Source organism: Rhincodon typus, chromosome 7 (genome assembly GCF_021869965.1).
Source record: "Rhincodon typus isolate 14 chromosome 7, sRhiTyp1.1, whole genome shotgun sequence".
Taxonomy (NCBI): Eukaryota; Metazoa; Chordata; class Chondrichthyes; order Orectolobiformes; family Rhincodontidae; genus Rhincodon; species Rhincodon typus.
The window spans coordinates 95,020,932-95,041,275 of record NC_063338.1 but is presented as its reverse complement, the minus strand read 5'-3'; the positions used below and the strand labels follow the sequence as shown (position 1 = coordinate 95,041,275).

The 20,344-nt window shown below is 43.4% G+C and overlaps 1 protein-coding gene across 1 annotated transcript in view; it reads right to left on the bottom strand.

Moving 5' to 3' along the window:
- obsl1a (obscurin like cytoskeletal adaptor 1a) overlaps positions 1–20,344 on the bottom strand; it is a 174,919-nt gene that overhangs the window by 71,526 nt on the left and 83,049 nt on the right. Inside the window, exons 10-11 of the mRNA XM_048599311.1 lie at positions 14,367–14,642; positions 7,461–7,736 (exon numbers count right to left, since the gene is read on the bottom strand). Coding sequence (XP_048455268.1) covers positions 7,461–7,736; positions 14,367–14,642 — 552 coding nt within the window. The remainder of the gene's footprint in view (positions 1–7,460; positions 7,737–14,366; positions 14,643–20,344) is intronic.

Sequence of the window (20,344 nt, the reverse complement as noted above, 5' to 3'; positions counted from 1 at the left end):
CTCCCCCATTTCTGAAGAAGGGTCTAGGCCCGAAACGTCAGCCTTCCCGCTCCTCTGATGCTGCTTGGCCTGCTGTGTTCATCCAGCTCTACACCTTGTTATTACAGCAAACCAATTCAATTCTGTGTGTGCAGCTTGCTAACTAACAGTGTGCAGACTAACCACCAGGCAGAAGAACAACAATGAATACACACAGCACATTAAGGCTATAGTGGCACAGTCCCTACCCCTTGTCAAGGAGATCCAGGTTCAAGTCCCACCTGCAGACTGTGGCATAACACGTCTAACTTGGTGATCAAAAATATCTACACACTGCACATGAAGTACTTCAACGTGAACTCTCTCCACATAATCACAAGGTGTTATGATGTAGATCAAAGCCATTCAGCCCATCAAGCCAGCACTGGTTCTTTAATCAAGCAATATTATCTCGTGTCAATCTCTTGACTATTCTCCATACTCTTGTACTTTTTTTTGCTAAGTAGTCATCCAATGCCCTCTTCAATGTCTCAGTTGATCCTGCCTCCACCACATTTCCAGGCACTGCATTCCAGACCCTGACTACTCGCTGAATTAACAAGCTTTTCCTCACTTCAACCTTGCTTCATTTGCATATCACTTTAAATCTACGTCCTCTCGTTCTTGTTCCTTTTATGAGCGGGAACAGTTTCTCATCTTCTGTATCCTGCCCGTTCGTGATTTTAAAATCCTCTGTCAAATCTGTTCTCAGCCTTCTCTTCAAGGAGAACTGTCCCAACATCTTCAATCTATCCTTATAAGTTGTTTCTCATTCTTGAAACTATTTTGTAAATCACTTCTGCACTCTCTCTAATACGTTCACATCTTCCCTATAGTGTGGTTATCAGAACTGTACACAATACTCCAGCTAAGGTCTAACAGAGAGAAGAAGGAATTTCTTCTCAGAGGTAGTGAATCCGTGGGATTATTTACCATTGAGGGCTGTAGAGGATGTGTCATTAAGTATATTCAAGGTAGAGACAGACAGATTTTTAGTCAGCAAGGGATATGGGATAAAGCATGAAAGTGGAGTGGAGGATCAGATCAGCCATCTCATTGAATACTGTTGCAGAGCTGATAGGCCAAATGGCCTACTTTGGCTCCTAATCTTATGGATTTTTTTTTAACAAGTGTCTTGAACAAGTTCAACATCACCTCCTTGCTGTTGTACTCTCTACTCTTATTAATAAAGCTGAGAACACTGTATGATTTACTTACTGCTCTCTCTACCTGTCCTGGCACCTTCAATTGTACACCCCTCTAGAATTGTACCCCCTACTTAATATTGTTTCTTAAAGGCAAGGTACACATGTCATTCCTTGTTCAGTTAAACGGTGGGCCAAGAGATCTATTCAATGAGAAGAGACCAAGCCTGAAGTACATTCTATCGCAGCAACGTGCTGCTTCACTTCCAGTTCAGTTGTTCACCAGGCATCAGGACTCAGTCCAGATTAATGATAAGTGGGAAAGGCCACAATTACCCTAAATGTACAGCTCCATGGATGAAGTCTACACTTCAGGCACCTTTTGAGAGCCCTGAGCCTCCATGATTGGCTATTCGTAATTGTGTGGCTCTGCCTGAGAGGTATTCATTTCTCACAGGATGAAGCTGAATAGACACTTGGATTTAGAGACAAAAAAACTGTGGATGCTGAAATCCGAAGTAGACAAACATGAAGCTGGAAGAACATAGCAAGCCAAGCAGCATCTGCTGTATTCTTCCAGCCTCCAGTTTGTCCACCAGACACTTGGATTTGATGGTTTTAGAAAGGGACTTGACAAACATCCTTTTGTGATTGCGGACCCAGAGAAAAAGTGATCTGTTTGATTCCCGCAGGGAGACTTGCGAGATTGAAACATTAAAGGTAAGAAAAGAAGCAGCCATTTGACACCTTGACCTTCTCCACCATTCCATAGTATCATGGCTGATCATTGATCCCATTTCTCAAATATGAAATTAAATTTTATTCAGTCATGGGATGAACGTGTCACTGCCTAGGCCAGCGTTTATTGCCTGTCCCTAGCTACCCAGTGGGCAATTAAGATTGATTACTGAGACTTGCTGTGAGTCATAACATTGCTATATCCAGACCAGATAAGGATGTCAATTTCCTTTCCTAAAGGACATTGGTGAACCGGATGGGTTTATCCGACAATCAGCAATGGTTTCGTGGTCATCATTAGAACCTTAATTGCAGAATTTTATTGAATTCAAATTCCACCATCTGCCATGGCCAGATCTGAACTGAGGTCCACAGAAGATTACCTGGATTTCTGGAGTAATAGTTTAGCAATAATACAATTAGGTTATCACCACCCCCTCCCATATCCTTTGACCTTTTAGCCACAAGAGCTATATTTACCTCCTTCTTAAAAACACAAAATGTTTTGGTCTCAACTACTTTCTTTAACAATGATTTCCACAAGCTCACAACGCTCAAAGTGAACAAATCTATCGAATGTCAAGATTGTATTGTTAGAGTGTCAGTAATGAAGGAGTGCTGCATTGTCTGATGGTCAATGTTGACAGGACACCTCGCTGTCAGACAGTCAGTAATGAGACAGTGCTGCTCTGTCAGAGGGTCAGTACTAAGACAGCGCTGTTCTGTCGGAGGATCAGTACGGATAGAGTGTTGCACTGTCAGAAGGTTATTACTGAGGTAGTGCCGCACTGTCAGAAGTATCAAGGGAATGCTGCACCATCAGAGGGTTAGTACGGAGGGAGTGTGGCACTGTCGAAGGGTCAAAACTGAGGGAGTACTGCACTGATAGAGTGTTGCACTGGCTAAGGGAGTACTGATGGTGCACCACACTGTCAGAGGGTAGGTACTGAGGGAGTGTGCACTGTCAGAGATCAGTAATGAGGGAGAGAGCAGCACTGTTGAATGGTCTGTACTAAGGGAGTGCCATACTGTTGGAGGTCAGTATTGAGTAAGTGTCGCACCGTCAGAGGCCAGTATCAAGGGAATGCTACACTATCAGAGAGTCATTACTGAGGGAGCGCTGCACTGTCAGGTGGCCAGTAATTAGACAGTACAGTGGAATGATGCCACAAACCACAATGTGATGCGATACAGGGAAAGCAGTTTAGTCTTTCCTATTACCTTCTTTTTGTAATTAGGTCTCTAGCCTTTTTTATCTCTATTCTTAAAACTAAATTGTGAAGTAGACAATTGAAAGGAATGACAGTAAAGTGCAAAAAGTGAGGTTTCTTCAAGTGTTATGAGCTGCAATATTACAGTAATTAATCAATCAATTAATTAAAGGAGAATACTGATGGCGGAACGGATTATGTGTTGCTGTTGGAGCTGCTGGATACTAAGGTGCTCCAGAGTGAACATATCTGTACTGACTATTTGCAACTCGAGGAACTTCAGATTCAAGTTGAGGAGCTGGAGTCTGAGCTGCACACACTGAAGTCCATCAGAAAGGGGAAAGTTACCTGGACACATTGCTCCAGAGGTCGGTCATACACCTCAGACTAGATAATTCAACTTTGGTTTGTGATTAGGGACAAGAGGGTGTGACAATAGGTAAGGAAGGTATGAGGGCTCAGGGGTTGCAACTGAGGAATCTCAGTCCCTGCAGTTGCTCAACACTTACAAAGTTCTTGTGAATTATGTGGGTGACAGCTGATACAAGGAATGACCATGACACCTTGGTGTAGGGGGCCATTCAAGTCAGGGAAAGAAAGAGCAATGTCATAGTGGTAGGAGACAGTGATAGGTACTGTTCTCTAAATTCATGAGTGGGGATCCTGGAGGCTGTGTCACCTGCCTGGTGCCAGGGTTAACGGCCTCTCAGCAGGGGTGGGGGTAGGGGTGGAGAGCTAATTGGAGAGGGAGGGAGGGACCCAGTAATACACTGGTGAATTGAACAAGTAGGGCTGTAGACGAGGTTTTAGACTAGTTAGGAGACGGGGAGGGTTTGGAAGAGGGGAAATGTCAGTTTACAAAGCAAGAGATATGGCAGTATTACAAGACAGCTATAAGACAGGAAGGAACAGAGTTTCCACGATTGAAAAAAGCACGGAACAGGGTTGAGAAGGGAATTAATGATGGAAAGGCAAAATTAACCGCTCTTTAGTTGAAAGTATGCATGCTTTGTAACAAAATAAACGAATACAAGTTAGTAGCCATTAAGAAAAAATGGTTACAAGGAGATCAAAGCTAGGAACTAAATATTCAGCAGTTTGTGACCTTTCAAAAGGACAGGCAGGAAGAACAGCGTGGTTGCATAGCATTGTTAATACGGGACAGAATAGGTATGATCGGAAGAAGTGATCTTGGATCGGATTATCTAGAATCCATAGGGTGGTGGTAAGAAGTAAAAGGGGAGAAGTCACTGGTGGGAGTAGTGTATAAGTTCCCTAACAGTAGCTATGCAATGGGACAGAGAATAAATGAAGGGATAATGAGGATCTGTAATTAAGGCAGTAGATTAATCAATAGGTGACTTTAATCTTCATGTAGATTGGGAAAGTCTGATTGGCAGAGGTAGCCATGAGGAAGAATTCACAGAGTGTATTCTGAACAGTTTTCTAGAACAATACACTGTTGATTTAACCAGAGATCGGGCTATTTTGGATCTGGAGATATGTAATGAAGCAGATTTAAGAAATGATCTCAGAGTAAATGATTTCTCTTCTTGAAAACAGTGACCATACCAAGATGTAATTTAGCATTCAGTTTGAGAGAGAGAAAAACATGTGTCAGAAATTAGAATAATTATGGAGTCATAGAGATATATAGCAGATAACTGACCCTTTGGTCCAATTCATTCATGGCAACCAGAAATCCTAAATAAATCTAGTCATATTTGTCAGCATTTGGCCCATATCCCTCTAAATCCTTCCTATTCATATAGCCATCCAGATGCCTTTTAAATGTTGTAATTGTACCATCGTCTACCACTTCCTCTGGTAGCCCATTCCATACATGCTCCACCCTCTGTGTGAAAAAGTTGCACCTTAGATCCCTTTTAAGTGTTTCTCCTCTCACCTTAAATTTATTGCCCTCTAGTTTTGGACTCCACCACCCCGAAAAACATTGTCTGTTTAGCCTATCCATGCTCCTCATGATTTTATAAACCTCTATAAGGTCACCCCTCAGCCCCTGATGCTCCAGGGAAAACTGCCCCAGTCTATTCAACCTCTCCCTATAGCTTAAACCCTCCAACCCTGGCAACATCCTTGTAAATCTCTTCTGAACCTTTTAAGTTTCACAACATCATTCCTATAGCAGGGAGACCAGAATTGCACGTAGTATTCCAAAAGTGGCCCAACCAACGTCCTTTACAGCCGCAACGTGACATCCCAACTCTTATACTCAATGCACTGACCAAAAAAGGCAAGCATACCAAATGCCTTCTTCACTAACCTATCCACCTGTGACTCCACTTTCTAGGAACTATGAACCTGCACTCCAAGGTCTCTTTGTTCAGCAACACTCCCCAGAACCTTACCATTAGGTATAAGTCCTGCCCTGATTTGCTTTTTCAAAATGCAGTACCTCACATTTATCTAAATTAAACTCCATTTGCCACTCCACAGCCCATTGGCTCATCTGATCAAGATCCCGTTTTGCTCTGAGGTAACCTTCTTCGCTGTCCACACTATACCTACAATTTTGGTGTCATCTGCAAACTAACTAACCATACCTCCTATGTTCACATCCAACTCATTTATCTTAATGATGAAAAGCAGTGGACCCAGCACCAATTCTTGTGGCAGACTGCTGGTCACAGGCCTCCAGTCTGAAAAGCAGCCCTTCACCACCACTTAACTTTAAGCCAGTTCTGTATCCAAATAGCTAGTTTTGCCTCTATTCTGTGTGATCTAATCTTGCTAACCAGTCTACCATGAGGGACCTTGTCAAATGCCTTACTGAAGTCCATATACATCATAAACAAAACAGGAGTTGCTGCAAAAGCTCAGCAGGTCTGGCAGCATCTGTGAAGAAAAATCAAAGTTAACGCTTCAGGTCCGGTGACCCTTTCTCAGTTCTGGAAGATAAAATAGATAGAAGACTCCAGCATCTGCAGTTCTTGCTATACCTAGATAACTATAGGTCAGATAGCTTAATGTTTGCTATTTTATTGGGAAAATGTTAGAGTACATTATAAAAGATGTAATAGCAGAGCATTTATAAATAGATAATATGATCAAGTAGAGTCAGCATGGCTTCAGAAAGGGAAAATCATGCCTGACAAACTTACTAGCATTTTTTGAGGAGATGGCAAGCAGGATAGAAACAGGGAAAACAGTAATTGTAATATATTTGGATTTTCAGGTGCTTGAAAAGGTACCACGCATTAGGTTACTTAATAAGAGTCCATGGTGTTAGGGTAGCACGTTAGCCCGGATAGAGAACTGGCTAACCCAGAAGGCAGAGTTAGGAATAAGGGGGTACATTTTCAGGATGGCAACCTGTAACTACTGGAGTGCCACAGGGATCAGTTCTGGGGCTACAATTATTCACAATACTTTATAATAATTTGGTTGAGGTAAGTGAGGGTACTTTAGCCAAGGAAATGGATGAGACAAAGTTGGGGAGGCATGATGACAATGACAAAAAGAGTTTGCAGAGACATATAGGCAGGTTATGTGAGTACACAAAAACTTTGCAGATGGAATATAGTGTGGGGAAATGTGAGATTATGCACTTTGGCAGAAAGACTAGTGGAGGTGAACATTAGTTAAATGGAAAAAGACTGCAAAAGCTACAGAACAGATGAATTTAGGAGTCCTCATGCACAAATTACAAAAAAGTAACACCAAGTTCAGTGAGTAATAGGACAGAAGCATGGAATGATCACCTTAGACCACACCCGGAATACAGCGAACAGTTTTAGTCCCCATATTTTAGGAAAGACATATCAGCATTACAGGCAGTACAGAGAAGGTTCACTAGGCTAATACTGAGAGACTGTCTTATGAGGAGAGATCGAGTAGGTTGGGCCTGAAGTCAAAAGATTTGAGAAGAATGAGTGGAAGCCCTATTGAAACATACAAAATTCTTGAGTGACTTAACAGGATAGATGTGGAAAGGTTGTTTCCCCTTGTTGAAAATCTAGATCCAGAGGGCATAATCTCTGAATAAGAGTTGCACATTGAAGACTGGGAGGGTTTCTCCCTCAGAAGGTAGTGAATCTGTGTAACTGTTCACCACTGAGGGCTGTTGAGGCTGGGTCATTAAGTATATTCAGGGCTGAGACAGACAGATTTCTAATGAGTAAGGGAATCAAGAGTTTGGGGAAAACGGAGGAGAGTGGAGTTAAGGATTATCAGATCAGCCACACCTCACTGAATGGCAGAGCAGACTCTGATGGGCTGAATAGCCCACTGCTCCTCCATCTTATCATCTAATTGTTTGACAATGTGGAGACTGAAAAACAAACAGGACATTTAAGATGAGCTGTAGCTTTGTTGCCTTTCCCTGTACCTGTGACAGTCACTTTAAACGTCAGTTTGTCTGAGCCAGCATCACAGATGTATTGTCCAGAATCAGATGGCTCGGAGTCAAAGATCATCAGCTCCCGTGTCAGACCCCGTGATTCAATCCTGATTTTGTCACTGGGCTGCAGCTCCATCCCATCCCTGTACCAGTAAACCTGCACATCTGGACGGGATAGTTTACACGTCATGGCAATGGTCTCAGACTCAATGAAACTGCGATCTTCCGAGATCTGAGAGCTTCCAACAATCATCACGGGAGGATCTGGAAGGAAAGCCATGAAGTTTATCAAGAATGAACCATCAGAATTTAGTATGTGCATCACCTGGGGCATTGAGACTTTCATTTTTGCCAGAGATTTATAGCTATATAGCAAGAACAAGTTGCATTATTATAGCACCTTTACATCACAAAAATTGAACTTATGATAGTAAAATGTAGGGTATGCAGGGTGGTTCGATTTTAGAGTAGGATAATAAGTTGGCACAACATCGTGGGCCGAAGGACCTGTACTGTGCTGTACTGTTCTATGTTCTCACAAAGCACCTTTGACAGAAAAAAACATGCAATTATATGGCACATTTGCATAGTTCTTGCATTTATAAAGCACCATTGACAATAAACAGATGCACTTACACAGCATGATTGTACAGTAAAAATTTTCACTTATATAGCATCTTGCACAGCAAAACTTACATTGATATAACATCATTTTGCTGTAAACTGTGCGTTTATACTGCACTTTTGCACAGTAAAATATGTTTGAATATTTCACAGCATTGTTACCAAACATAATTCGGTAACGACAGCACCAAACCACATCTGGATGGAGACACCAAACCTGGAGAAAGGGATAAGCTTTGAGAAGAGTGTTAAAAGGACAGAAAGAATTGACTGAGTTGCTGGTGGGCAAGAGCTGAGTTTCGTTGGTGTAAAACTGACCTGGTGAATTCAGATGATGTTATTTAGGGGCAGCATGTAACTGAGATACAGGAGGGAACTAATGACTGATCCTTGGAGGTCACCAGAGATAACAGAGAATGAACACTAACAGAGGCCACTGAGGGTAATTCTCTGGGTACAATGTGAGGAATTAGAAGGGAACCAAGTGAAAGAACCCCACCAGATGGACAACAGTAGAGAGGGGTTGGAAGAGGATGGTCAACGTGTCAAAGGTTGAGAAACATGAGGAGGGAAAGTTTAACCACAGGGTCACACAGGGTGACATTTGTACTCTGAGCAGAACAGTTTTGTTATGGGCACAGGGGCAAGAACCTAGTGGGACAAACACTGAGATTCTGGAAAAGTTGGGAATAGAATTTGGAGAGGAAGAGGGGGTTAGCAATGGCATGATAGATTGTGAGGATGGAGAGTGTGTCAGACAATCAGGAAACCACAGAATTCCACCTATCCCATGAGGGAGAGGCATTGAGTCTGGAGTGAGTGCCTGTATGGTATGCTCTGCGTCACAGAGAGGAACATATTTATGATGGTCTTAGCAAGCAGGGTGACTTAGAGACCATACTTGTCACCACGCAACAATGAGGAAGTTGTCTGGAGAAAGTTTCAGTGAGGACACTGAGCCCGAGCTTTGTTACCTTCCACAGGCACTCTGAATACAATGCTGTCACTCTGGACATCACAGAGGTATTCTCCTGAGTTGGTCGTCCAAGCGTCCAGGGAGTGAGTTCCATATTTTGCCCACTTTCTAGGCAAGATGTTTCTCGATCTTCATCATTGCCTTTATTAATGATCAATAAGATAACCCGACAGGCAATGGGCTAGTGATACTATCACTAGACTATTCATCCATAGATCTAGGTAATATTCTGGGAACACTGCATCTGAATCCCACCATGGCAGATGGTGCAATTTGATTCTGATAAAGATCTGCAATTAAGAGTCTAATGATGACCATGATACCATTGTTGATTGTCAGGAAGACCCATTGGTTCACTAATGCCTTTTATGGAAGAAATCTGCTGTCCTTATTTGGTTTTGGCTGACATATGACTCCAGGTGAACAGCAACAGGGTTGAAAAAGACATTCTTCGAGAGGGTTATTCGTCTTGAAACTCTGCCTCCCTTGCCATTTTGGAAAGAGAGTCTTAGAATGTTATTCAGCTGCAGTAATACATTCTTGATAAGGAAGGGGTGAAATGTTACAAAGGTGTTGGTGGGAACAGGGAGCACTCAGATCAGCCAAAATCTTAATGCATGGAGGAGCAGAGCTGAGGGGCTGTGGCTAATTCATAATCTTAATTTGCATGCTATAAAGTACTGCAGCCTCCAACAGCAGGTGGCAATGGTGAGGGAAGGCAGCAGGGGACCCAGACAGTAGTCAAAGAGACATACTGCACGGAAACAGACCCTTTGGTCCAACCAATCCATGCTGACCAAGTTTCCTAAACTAAACTAGTCCCACTTGCCTGCATGCAGACCATATCCCTCTAAAACTTCCTTATTAACGTCGCTGTCCAAATGTCTTTTAAATGCTGTAACTACATCTACCCACTTCCTCTAGCAGTTCATTCCACATACGAACCATCCTCTGTGTGAACAGAGTACCCCTCAGGTCCCTTCTAAATTTTTCTCCTCTCACTTTAAAAATATGCTTTCTAGTTTGAACTACCCCATCCCAGGGAAAGGATTTTTGCTCATCACCTTATCTATGCCTCTCAAGCCGCACCTCCATCTCCTACCGACCAACCTCATCCCGCCCCCTTGACCTGTCCGTCCTGGAGGGGAGTGTGGAGCGGACAAGGGAATCACGGAGAGAGTTGTCCCTCCGGAAAGCAGATAAGGGTGGGGAGGGAAAGATGTCTTTGGTGGTGGGGTCGGGCCTCCCTAACCTGTTCTTCCTCCCACCTATCCCCTCCTCCCACCTCAAGCCGCACCTCCATCTCCTACCGACCAACCTCATTCCGCCCCCTTGACCTGTCCGTCCTCCCTGGACTGACCTATCCCCTTCCTAACTCCCCACCTACACTCACCTTTACTGGCTCCATCCCCGCCTCTTCGACCTGTTTGTTTCCTCTCCACCTATCCTCTCCTCTATCCCTCTTCTATCCGCCTCCCACTCTCTCCCTATTTATTTCAGAACCCCCTTCCCCTCCCCTTTTCTGATGAAGGGTCTAGGCCCGAAACGTCAGCCTCTCTGCCCCTATGATGCTGCTTGGCCTGCTGTGTTCATCCAGCCCTGCACCTTGTTGTCTTGGATTCTCCAGCATCTGCAGTTCCTACTATCTCTGATTCAATGGTATCAATGTGGATTTCACAAGCTTCAAAATCTCCCCTCCCCCTACCGCATCCCAAAACCAGTCCAGCTCGTCCCTGCCTCCCTAACCTGTTCTTCCTCCCACCTATCCCCTCCTCCCACCTCAAGCCCCACCCCCATCTCCTACCGACTAACCTCATCCCGCCCCCTTGACCTATCCGTCCTCCCTGGACTGACCTATCCCCTCCCTAACTCCCCACCTACACTCACCTTTACTGGCTCCATCCCCGCCTCTTCGACCTGTTAGTTTCCTCTCCACCTATCCTCTCCTCTATCCATCTTCTATCCGCCTCCCACTCTCTCCCTATTTATTTCAGAACCCCCTTCCCCTCCCCCTTTTCTGATGAAAGGTCTAGGCCCGAAACATCAGCCTTTCTGCTCCTATGATGCTGCTTGGCCTGCTGTGTTCATCCAGCCCTGCACCTTGTTGTCTATGTTTTGTCCTTGTTCGTCTTACCAAAATGCAAAATCTCACATTAATCCAAATTAAACTCCATCCGCCACTCCTTAGATCATTGGCCCAATAGATCAGGATCCCTTACAGATCTGATTTGCACAAAGATATATCAATGTCAGGAAAGGCCTCAGTCAAGGACAGGGACAGACAGAGAGAGAAAGAAAGACAAAAGATTCCTCAACCAAGATGAGAACTACAGTCTCAATCCAATGTATATAATCCATTTTACTAGTTTAGTTTCAATTTAACTTCAGGCCTTTAAAGACCCGATGTCAGTAGAATAAAAAAACACTGCTTCATGATCTTTGGGCCATCTAGTTGCTTCAATCCCTCAACAGAATAAGTTTCTAAGCACAGGAGATGTTGGTGAAGAAAATTGGTGCAGTCTGATAGAGATGGGAGAATACTGGATGAACTGAAGATTATGGAGGATGGACAGTGGAAAATAAGAGGACAACACTGAAGCAGTTGTTTTTGGAAGAGACAGAGGCAGACAGCATGCTGTCATTAACAGTCAGGTTAAGAAAGGACGAGAAATTACACAGGCGGAGGACGGAGACTTTGTAGTGGAGAGGAAAAGGGATTGGAAGCTGAGCTCAGGGTCAAGCAGAATCCTGAGATTAGGAATGGTCAGGTTTAAGTTCAGACAGTTGAGGGCACTGAGCTCGATTTGTGTTACCTTCCACACGCACTCTGAGGTATTCTCCCGAGGTATTCTCTGTCGTCCGAGCGTCCAGTACACGCAGTGACCGCAACGTTCCCTCCCTCCTAATGGAGATCCTCTCGTGATCTGCCGGACCCCCAGTCTGTCTGATTATCTCAACCGGCGGCTCTGCAGATAGAACCAGAGAGGCGTTGGTTTAATGGTGTGTCAATAACAAGAATATGAATTTATTTACCACCTCTACCTTGTATAGCTGGCTCAAGATGTACAATTAAACTCAAGTTAACACGTGAACATATCGGATCTATACTTTTACGTGCAATTACACTGAGACTTACAACACAGAAATAGGCCATTCAACCCATCATGACTCTGTTGATGTTAGTTCACAAGAACATCCCCCCACACCTTTACATCTCACCCTCATTCTCCCGACTTTCTAGATGAGAAGCTTCTACATATTCATAGCTGCCTTTATTAATGAACAATTATATAACCAGGGGCGGTGATGGCATGGTGGTGTTATCAGCAGACTATTACTCCAGGTAATGTCTTGGGGCCCTGGAACTGAATGCCACCATAACAGATGTTGGAACTAGAATTCAATTAAACCCTGGAATTAAAAATCTATTGATGACCATGATACTATTGTTGATTGCCAGGGAAAACCCATCTGCCTCAATGTTATCGTTTACCTGGTCTGGCCTACATGTGACACCAAACGCACAGTAATGAGGCTGTAAAAGTTATTTTCTCATAGAAGGTTATGACTCTGTGGAATTCTGTTCCTAAAGTAGCGAGGGAAGCAGAGTCTTTGAGTAAATACATTCTTGATAACCAAGGGAGTGAAATGCTGTAAAAATTATTTTGGGAATGGGGAGTAATCAGATCAGACATGATCTCATTGTATGGAAACACAGATGACAGGAGCAGGAGGAGGCCATTCGGCCCTTCGAGACTGTTCTGCCATTTGTCACGATCATGGCTGATCATCCAACTCAATAGCCTATTCCTGCTTTCTCTCCACAACCATTGATCCCATTCGCCCTAAGTGCTATATCGAGCCACCTCTTGAATACATTCAATGTTTTGGCAGTTTTAGGGTTGGCGATGGCCGAATGGTATTATCGCTGGACTATTAATTCAGAGACGCAGGTAATGTTCTGGGGACACGGGTTCGAATCCTGCCATGGCAGATGGTGGAATTTGAATTCAATAATAATCTGGAATTAAGAATCTAATGATAACCATGAATCCGTTGCTGATTGTCACAAAAAACTCATCTGGTTCACTAATGTCCTTTAGGGAAGGAAGTCTGCCATCCTTACCTGGTCTGGCCTATATGTGACTCCAGAACCACAGCAATATGGTTGACTCTTAACTGCCCTCTGGGCATTTGGGGATGGGCAATAAATGCTGGTCCAGCCAGCGATGCTCACATCCCATGAATGAATTTTAAAAAACTACTTCCTGTGGTAACGAATTCCACAGGCTCACCACTCTTTGGATGAAGAAATGTCTCCTCATCTCCGTCCTAAATCGTCTACCCCAAATCTTCATACTGTGAACCCTGGTTCTGGATACACACACCATCGGGAACATCTCCCTGCGTCTACCCTATCCAGTCTGTTAGAATTTTATAATTCTCTATCAGATCCCTCCTTAATTTGTCTGAACTCTAGCAAAAACAATCCCAACCTAGTCAACCTCTCCTCATATGTCAAGCCCGCCATCCCCAGAATCGGCCTGATAAACCTTCGTGTACTTCTTCGAGAGCGAGAGCATCCTTCCTCAGAAAAGGAGACTAAAACTGCATACATTATTCAGGAGCAGATCTGAGGGGCCGAGTGGCCTACTCTTAATTTACATACTTATAAGAACTGGAGCCTCCAACAGCAGGTGGCACCAGTAAGGAAAGGTAGCAAGGGAGCCAGATCGTACCTACAGATACGGTTTGCACAAAGGTTTATCAAGAAGCCACATTCAGGGACAGAGAGAATCAGACAGACAGAGGGACAAAAAAATTTGTCAAGCAAGATGATCAAGTATAGTTAGAAGCCAATGTCAATACTCCATTTTCCTGGTTTTACCCTTAATTTAACTTCATACAGGCCTGATGCCAGGAGAATAAAGAAACACTGCTTCACGATCATTGGGCCGTCTGGGTGCTCAATCACTCAACACAGTAAGTTGATGTGCACAGGAGCCAACTGGTGAATAGTGCAGTTTGGATATAGAGCAGAGAATATTAGATGAGCTGTAGAATTTGGACGACAGAAGATGAGAAACTAAGAGGAAGTTTGGAGATGTCAGAGGCACGCAGCACAGCGTCAGTAACCGTCAGGTTAAGGAAGTACTGGAGGCAGTACACAGATGGAGGTGGGTGTCCTTCTGATGGACAGCAGAAGGGATTGGAAGCTGAGTTCAGCATCAAGCAGCACCCTGACTTTGGGAATGGTCAGGGTCAAGCTCAGACAGTTGAGGGCACTTTGTTACCTTCCACGCACACTCTGAATACAATGCTGTCACTCCGGACATCACAGAGGTACTCTCCCGAGTCTGTCATCCGAGCATCCAGTACTTGCAGTGACCGGAATGTTCCTTCACTCCCAATGGAGATCCTCTCGTTTTCCACCACCTTCTCCCCATCCTTGTACCATTTGGCAACACCATCCAGCCGAGTCAGCTCACAATGAAGTGTAACATCCTCGGAAGTCAAGTACTTGTGCTCTGTCGGACCCTCAATCTGTCTAATTATCTTGACCGGTGGCTCTGCAGATAGAAGCAGGGAAGTGTCAGTTTAATGGTGACTCTATAACAAGAACATGCATTTATTTAGCACCTCTACCTTTTAGAGCTGTCTCAAGATGTGCAATCAAACTCAAGTTAACACAAGACACGCGAACATATTAGAACAGATATCAATACCTTTACATAGCTACTGAGAGGTTTACAACATAGAACTAGGCCATTGTGACTCCGTTGGTTCTAGTTCACCAGAAGAACACTTATCCATACCTTTACATCTCACCCTTTCTGCATCACCATCAATTCTTTGTTCACCCATAGATTCCCCATAAATGTATTTGTGCTAATCGTTTCATTCACTCCATGAGGAAGCGAGTTCCACATTCTTCCCACTTTCTGCTTTAAAAAGCTTGTCTATATTCATGACTGCCTTTATTAAGATGATTCGGAGTTGGGGACCATGTGTAGTGTGTCAAACTTTGTGGATGACACCAAGATGAGTGATAGAGCAAAGTGTGAAGAGGAGGCATTTTAAGTGAGTGGACGAAGGTCTGGCAGGTGAATTCAATGTTAATGAATGTGCAGTCATCCAGTTTGGTGGGAGTAACAGTAAAAGGGACTTGAACGGTAAAAAATTACAGCATGCTGCTGTGCAGAGGGATCTGGGTGTCCTTGTGCATGAATTGCAGAAGGTTGGTTTGCAGGTACAACAGGTAATTCAGAAGCAAATAGAATTTTGCCCTTCATTGCTAGAGGGATTGAGTTTAAAAGCAGGGAGATTAGTTGCAGCTGTATAGCGTACTGCGTGCAGTTTTGATCTCCTTACTTGAGAAAGGATGTACTGGCGCTGAAGGGGGTACAGAGGAGATTCATTACGTTGATTCAAGAGATGAGAGGGCTGGCTTATGAGGAGAGGCTGAATAGACTGGGATTATATTCGTTGGAATTTAGAAGAATGAGGGGGGTATCTGATCGAAACATACAAAATTACAAAGGGAATAGATAAGTTAGAAGCAGGGAGGTTGTTTTCACTGGCGGGTGAAACTAGAACAAGAGGGCGTACCCTCAAAATTACGGGGACCAGACTTAGGATTGAATTGAGGAGGATCTTCTTCACCCAAAGGCTTGTGAATCAGTAGAATTCCATGCCCAGTGAAGTAGTTGAGGCTTCCTCATTGAATGTTTTTAAAGTTAAGAGAGATAATTTTTTGAATAGTAAAGTAATTAAGGGTTATGGTGAGACGGTGGGTAAGTGGAACTGAGACCATGAAAAGATCAGCCATGAACTTATTGAATGGCAGAGCAGGCTCGAAGAACGTGATGGCATACTCATGCTCCTGGCTCTTAAGTTCTTCTGTAATCCAGAGATCCTGGTAAAGTCCTGGGGACTCTGGGTTTGAATTCTGGCAAGGAAAAGGGTGGAATTCGAATTCAATAAAATTCAGGACGTAAGATTCTAATGATGACCATGTAAGCGTTATCGATTGTTGGTGGGAAAAAAACCCATCTGGTTCACTCATGTCCTTGCCCCGTCTGGGCCTACATGTGACTCCAGGCTGGAATTGACTCTTAACCACCCTCCGGGCAGCTAGGTATGGATAATAAATGTTGGCCTAGCCAGTGACACCCACTTCTATGAATGAATGAAATAAAAATCTGGTCAAAGGGTTGGACATTATTAAAGGAGGATCGAAAGGCAGAGGTTTAGGAAGGGAATTCCAGAGGTTATGCCCCAGTCATCAGAAGGGTTAGATGGTAAAAGTCATGGATCAGTAAGAAACCAAATTTTGGAAGCTGCAGAGGTGTTGGAGGGATGCCAGTCTGGAGGAGATTACGGAGATAAGTTGAGGATGACCTTTGAGAGATTTGAAAACAACAATCAGAACTGTAAATGATTATGTTCCTAGTCTGAAGTCTAACAGGTAGGAAGCTAGGAAAACATGGCAAGGTAGCTCTGTTAATTAATGCACAATAGAAAGGGATGAAATTAAGTCTGAAAACCAGGAAATAGAAATGGTTTGGGTAGAGAATATAAATGCCAAAGGCAAGCAATCACTTGTGGGAGTCGTGCCCAGGCCCCTATTACTAAACACCTAGTAGGATGGAGTATAAAGAAAGAACACTGGCAACTCGTCAGCAAGATGGTGCATTAATCATAAAGAATTTTAATCTCCATAAATACTGGAAAATAGGCACGGGTCAAGGTCGATGGGAAGTTCATAGAATGTCTCCAGGATAGTTTTATCAAACAGCAGGCTTTAGAGCTAAATAGATGGCAGGTTATACTTGACCTGGTGTTGTGCAAGGTGACAGTGCAGCCCACAGTGAAGGCACCCCAGGTAGCAGTTGTTAGCATTTGATTGAATTTTACATTTTGTTTGAGGGAGAGAAGAGTCAGTCCAAGACTAGCCTTTTAAATTTAAATAAGGGCAGTTATTGACACATGAAAGCTGACTTACCTAAAGTGAACAAGCAAATCAGAAGAAAAGGATTAATTAATAGAGATGCAGCAGCAGACTTTTCCGGGGACATTTTGAAATAAACAGAACTGATACATTCCATTGAGAAAGCAAATTTCCAAGGAGAGGAACCACAAGCTTTGTGAACCAAAAATGTTAAAGATATTATCAAACTTAAAGAAAAGCATATAATTGATCAAAGGTGTCAGTCGGACACAAGATTACTAGAACAGTAAAGAATGACTAAAAGACTAATAGGGAAGAAAAATTTATACTATGAGATAGGTAGAAAGATTTTGTTTTATTCTTTCATGGGATGTGAATATCACTGACTGGGCTAGTATTATTTGGTCATCCCTAATTAACCAGAGGGCAGTTACGAATCAGCCACATTGTTGTGAGACTGAGATCAGATGTAGGCCAGACTGGATAACAATTGCAGATTTCTCAACTGGACTAGTAATCCAGGGCTCCAGGTTAATGGTCCGAGAACATGGGTTCAAATCCCACCACATACGGTGAATTTAAATTCAATAAAAATTCTGGAATAGAAAGCGAGATTAATAGTGACCATTTAACTGTTTTAAAAAATCTTTCAATGGGACTTGGGCATTGCCGGTTTGCCAGCATTTACTGCCCAACACACTAGTTGTCCTGGAGGAGGTGATGGGGAGCTGCCATCTTGAACTGCTGCAGTCCATGTGCTGTAGGTTGACCCACAATGCCCTTAGGGACAGAATTCTAGGATTTTGACCAGGCAACACTGAAGAAGAGCGATATATTTGTCAATCGTCATAAATACCCACTGGGTTCACTAATGCCCTTTACAGGAGGAAATCTGCCATGCTTGAGGTTCATGAATCTTTGGAGCTCCTTGCCACAGAGAGCTATGAGGTCAGAGTCCTTGTGTATATTTAAGATCGAGATAGATAGATTTCTTGGACAGTCGGGGAATCAAGGGTTATCAGAAACAGCAGGAAAGTGGATGTGAGGAATGTCAGATCAGCCATCATCCTATTTAATGTCGGAAGAGGCACAAGGGTCAAAATGACCTACTCCTTATGGTTTTATATTCTAAGGAAATTTGCAATCCTTGAAGGTCATGAATCTATGGAATGTTTTTCCTGAAAAGGTGGTGGAAGCAGAATTCTAAAATATTTTTAAGGCAGAGGTAGATAGATTCTAGATAAGCAAGAGGATGAAATATTACTGGGGTAAGTGGGAATCAGATTTAAGGTTGCAATTAGAATAGCCAGGACCTCATTAAATGGAGGAGCTGGTTGAAAGGCTCAGTGGCCAACTTGTAGCCTTAGTTTAGAAGAGAAAGAGATGGCTTGATTGAACCATATAGGATCCTGAGGGGTATTGACAGGCATGTTTCGCCTTGTCAGAGAACCTGAAACTTGGGGTCACTGTTCAACTATATGTAATTGCCAATTTAAGATAAATATGAGAAGCTTTTTTCCTTACAGAGAGTCATGAGTGTATAGAATTCTCTTCTCGAAATGGCACTGAAAGTACAGTCTTCGAATGTTATTCAGGTGGAGTCAATAAATTCTTGATAATAAAAGGGATGTGATGTCATAAAGGTGTTGGTGAGAATGGGGATTAATCAGATCAGCCACGATCTCATTGCATGGAAGAACAGACCTGATGGGCCAATGGCCACTTCTACCACTAAATTACATGCTTATAAGGTATGAGGGCCTGTAAAAGCAGGTGGCAATGGTTATTGGGGGTGGGGTGGGGCAGCAGCAGCAGATAGTACAGACAGACACGATTTGCCCGAAGGCATATCAATGTCAGGCAGAGGCCCCATTCAGCATGATTTGGCAGGATCAGGAGTGGGGTCTCACAGAGTGGAAGAGACAGATAGACCAAAAGACAAAAGATTTTGCAAGCAATATGTGAACTATTCCCTCAGTCCAACGTAAATACTCTGTTTTCCTAGTTGTAGTCAATAATTTGACTTCACGTTTACCAGGTCTTGATGTCAATAGAATAAAGAAACCGTGTATGTGATCTTTGGGTGCTCCAATTCCTTCATAAAATAAATTTTTAAGCAGAAGGGTGATGAGTGAAGAGACTTGGTACATTATGGGTACAGAACAGAGAATATTGGATTATCTGAATTTATGGACGATGGATGTTGGGAAACCATGAGGAAAACATTGGAACGGTTGAGTTTGGAGGGGGCAAAGGCCCGCAGCATGGTATCAGTAACAGTCAGGTTAAGGAAGGACATGAGGGAAGCAATGTTACACAACCCGAGGTCGGTATCTTTGTGATGGACAGGAGAAGGAACTGGAAGCTGAGCTCAGGGTCAACCAGCACCCTGTCTTTCCAGACCTTTGAGCATACGAGTTAGAAAGTCATGTTGAGGTTGTACAGCACATTGGTGAGGCCTCTTCTGGAGTACTGTCTCCAGTTCTGGTCACCCTGTAATAGGGAGGGTATTAACAAGCTGCAGAGGATTCAGAAAAGATTTACCAGGAAGTTGGCAGGAATGGAATGTTTGAGTTATAGGGAAAGACTGGATACTTTTTCACTGGAGTGTAGGAGGTTGAGGGGTGACCTTATAGACATTTTTAAAATCATGAAGGGTGTGGAATGGTAGGTGTCTTTTCCCCTATGGTGGGGGATTTCAAGGCTAGAAAGATTTAGAAACGAAATGAGTGGCAACATTTCTACAGAGAATAGTTTGTGTGTGGAATGAACTTCCAGAGGAAGTGGTGAACGTGTGTACAGTTACAACGTTTAAAAGACATTTTACATATTTACATGAATAAGAAAAGTTTGGAGGGATATAGGTCAAGCACAGGCAGGTGGAACTAGTTTAGTTTGGGATTATGGTCAGCATGGATTGGTTGGACAGAGGGTCTGTTTTTGTGCTGTATGCCTGTATGACTCTATATGCAAGGTTGTCCATTTTGGCTGGAAAAATAAAAGGCAAATTATTATTTAAATCACAGAATCTCTCGTGTGGAAGCCAGCCATTCGGCCCACTGAGTCCACACTGACCCCTCCGAACAGCTTCCCACCCAGACCCACACCTGGATTTTTCATGGCTAATCCATCTAGCTTCCGCATCCCGGACACTATGGGCAATTTAGCACGGCCAATCCACCTAACCTGCACATCTTTGGACTATGGGAGGAAATCAGAGCACCCAGGCGGACACAGGCAGGATATGCAAACTCCATTCAGCCACCAAAGGGTGGAATCAAACTTGGGTCTCTGGCACTGTCAGGCAGCAATGCTAACCAC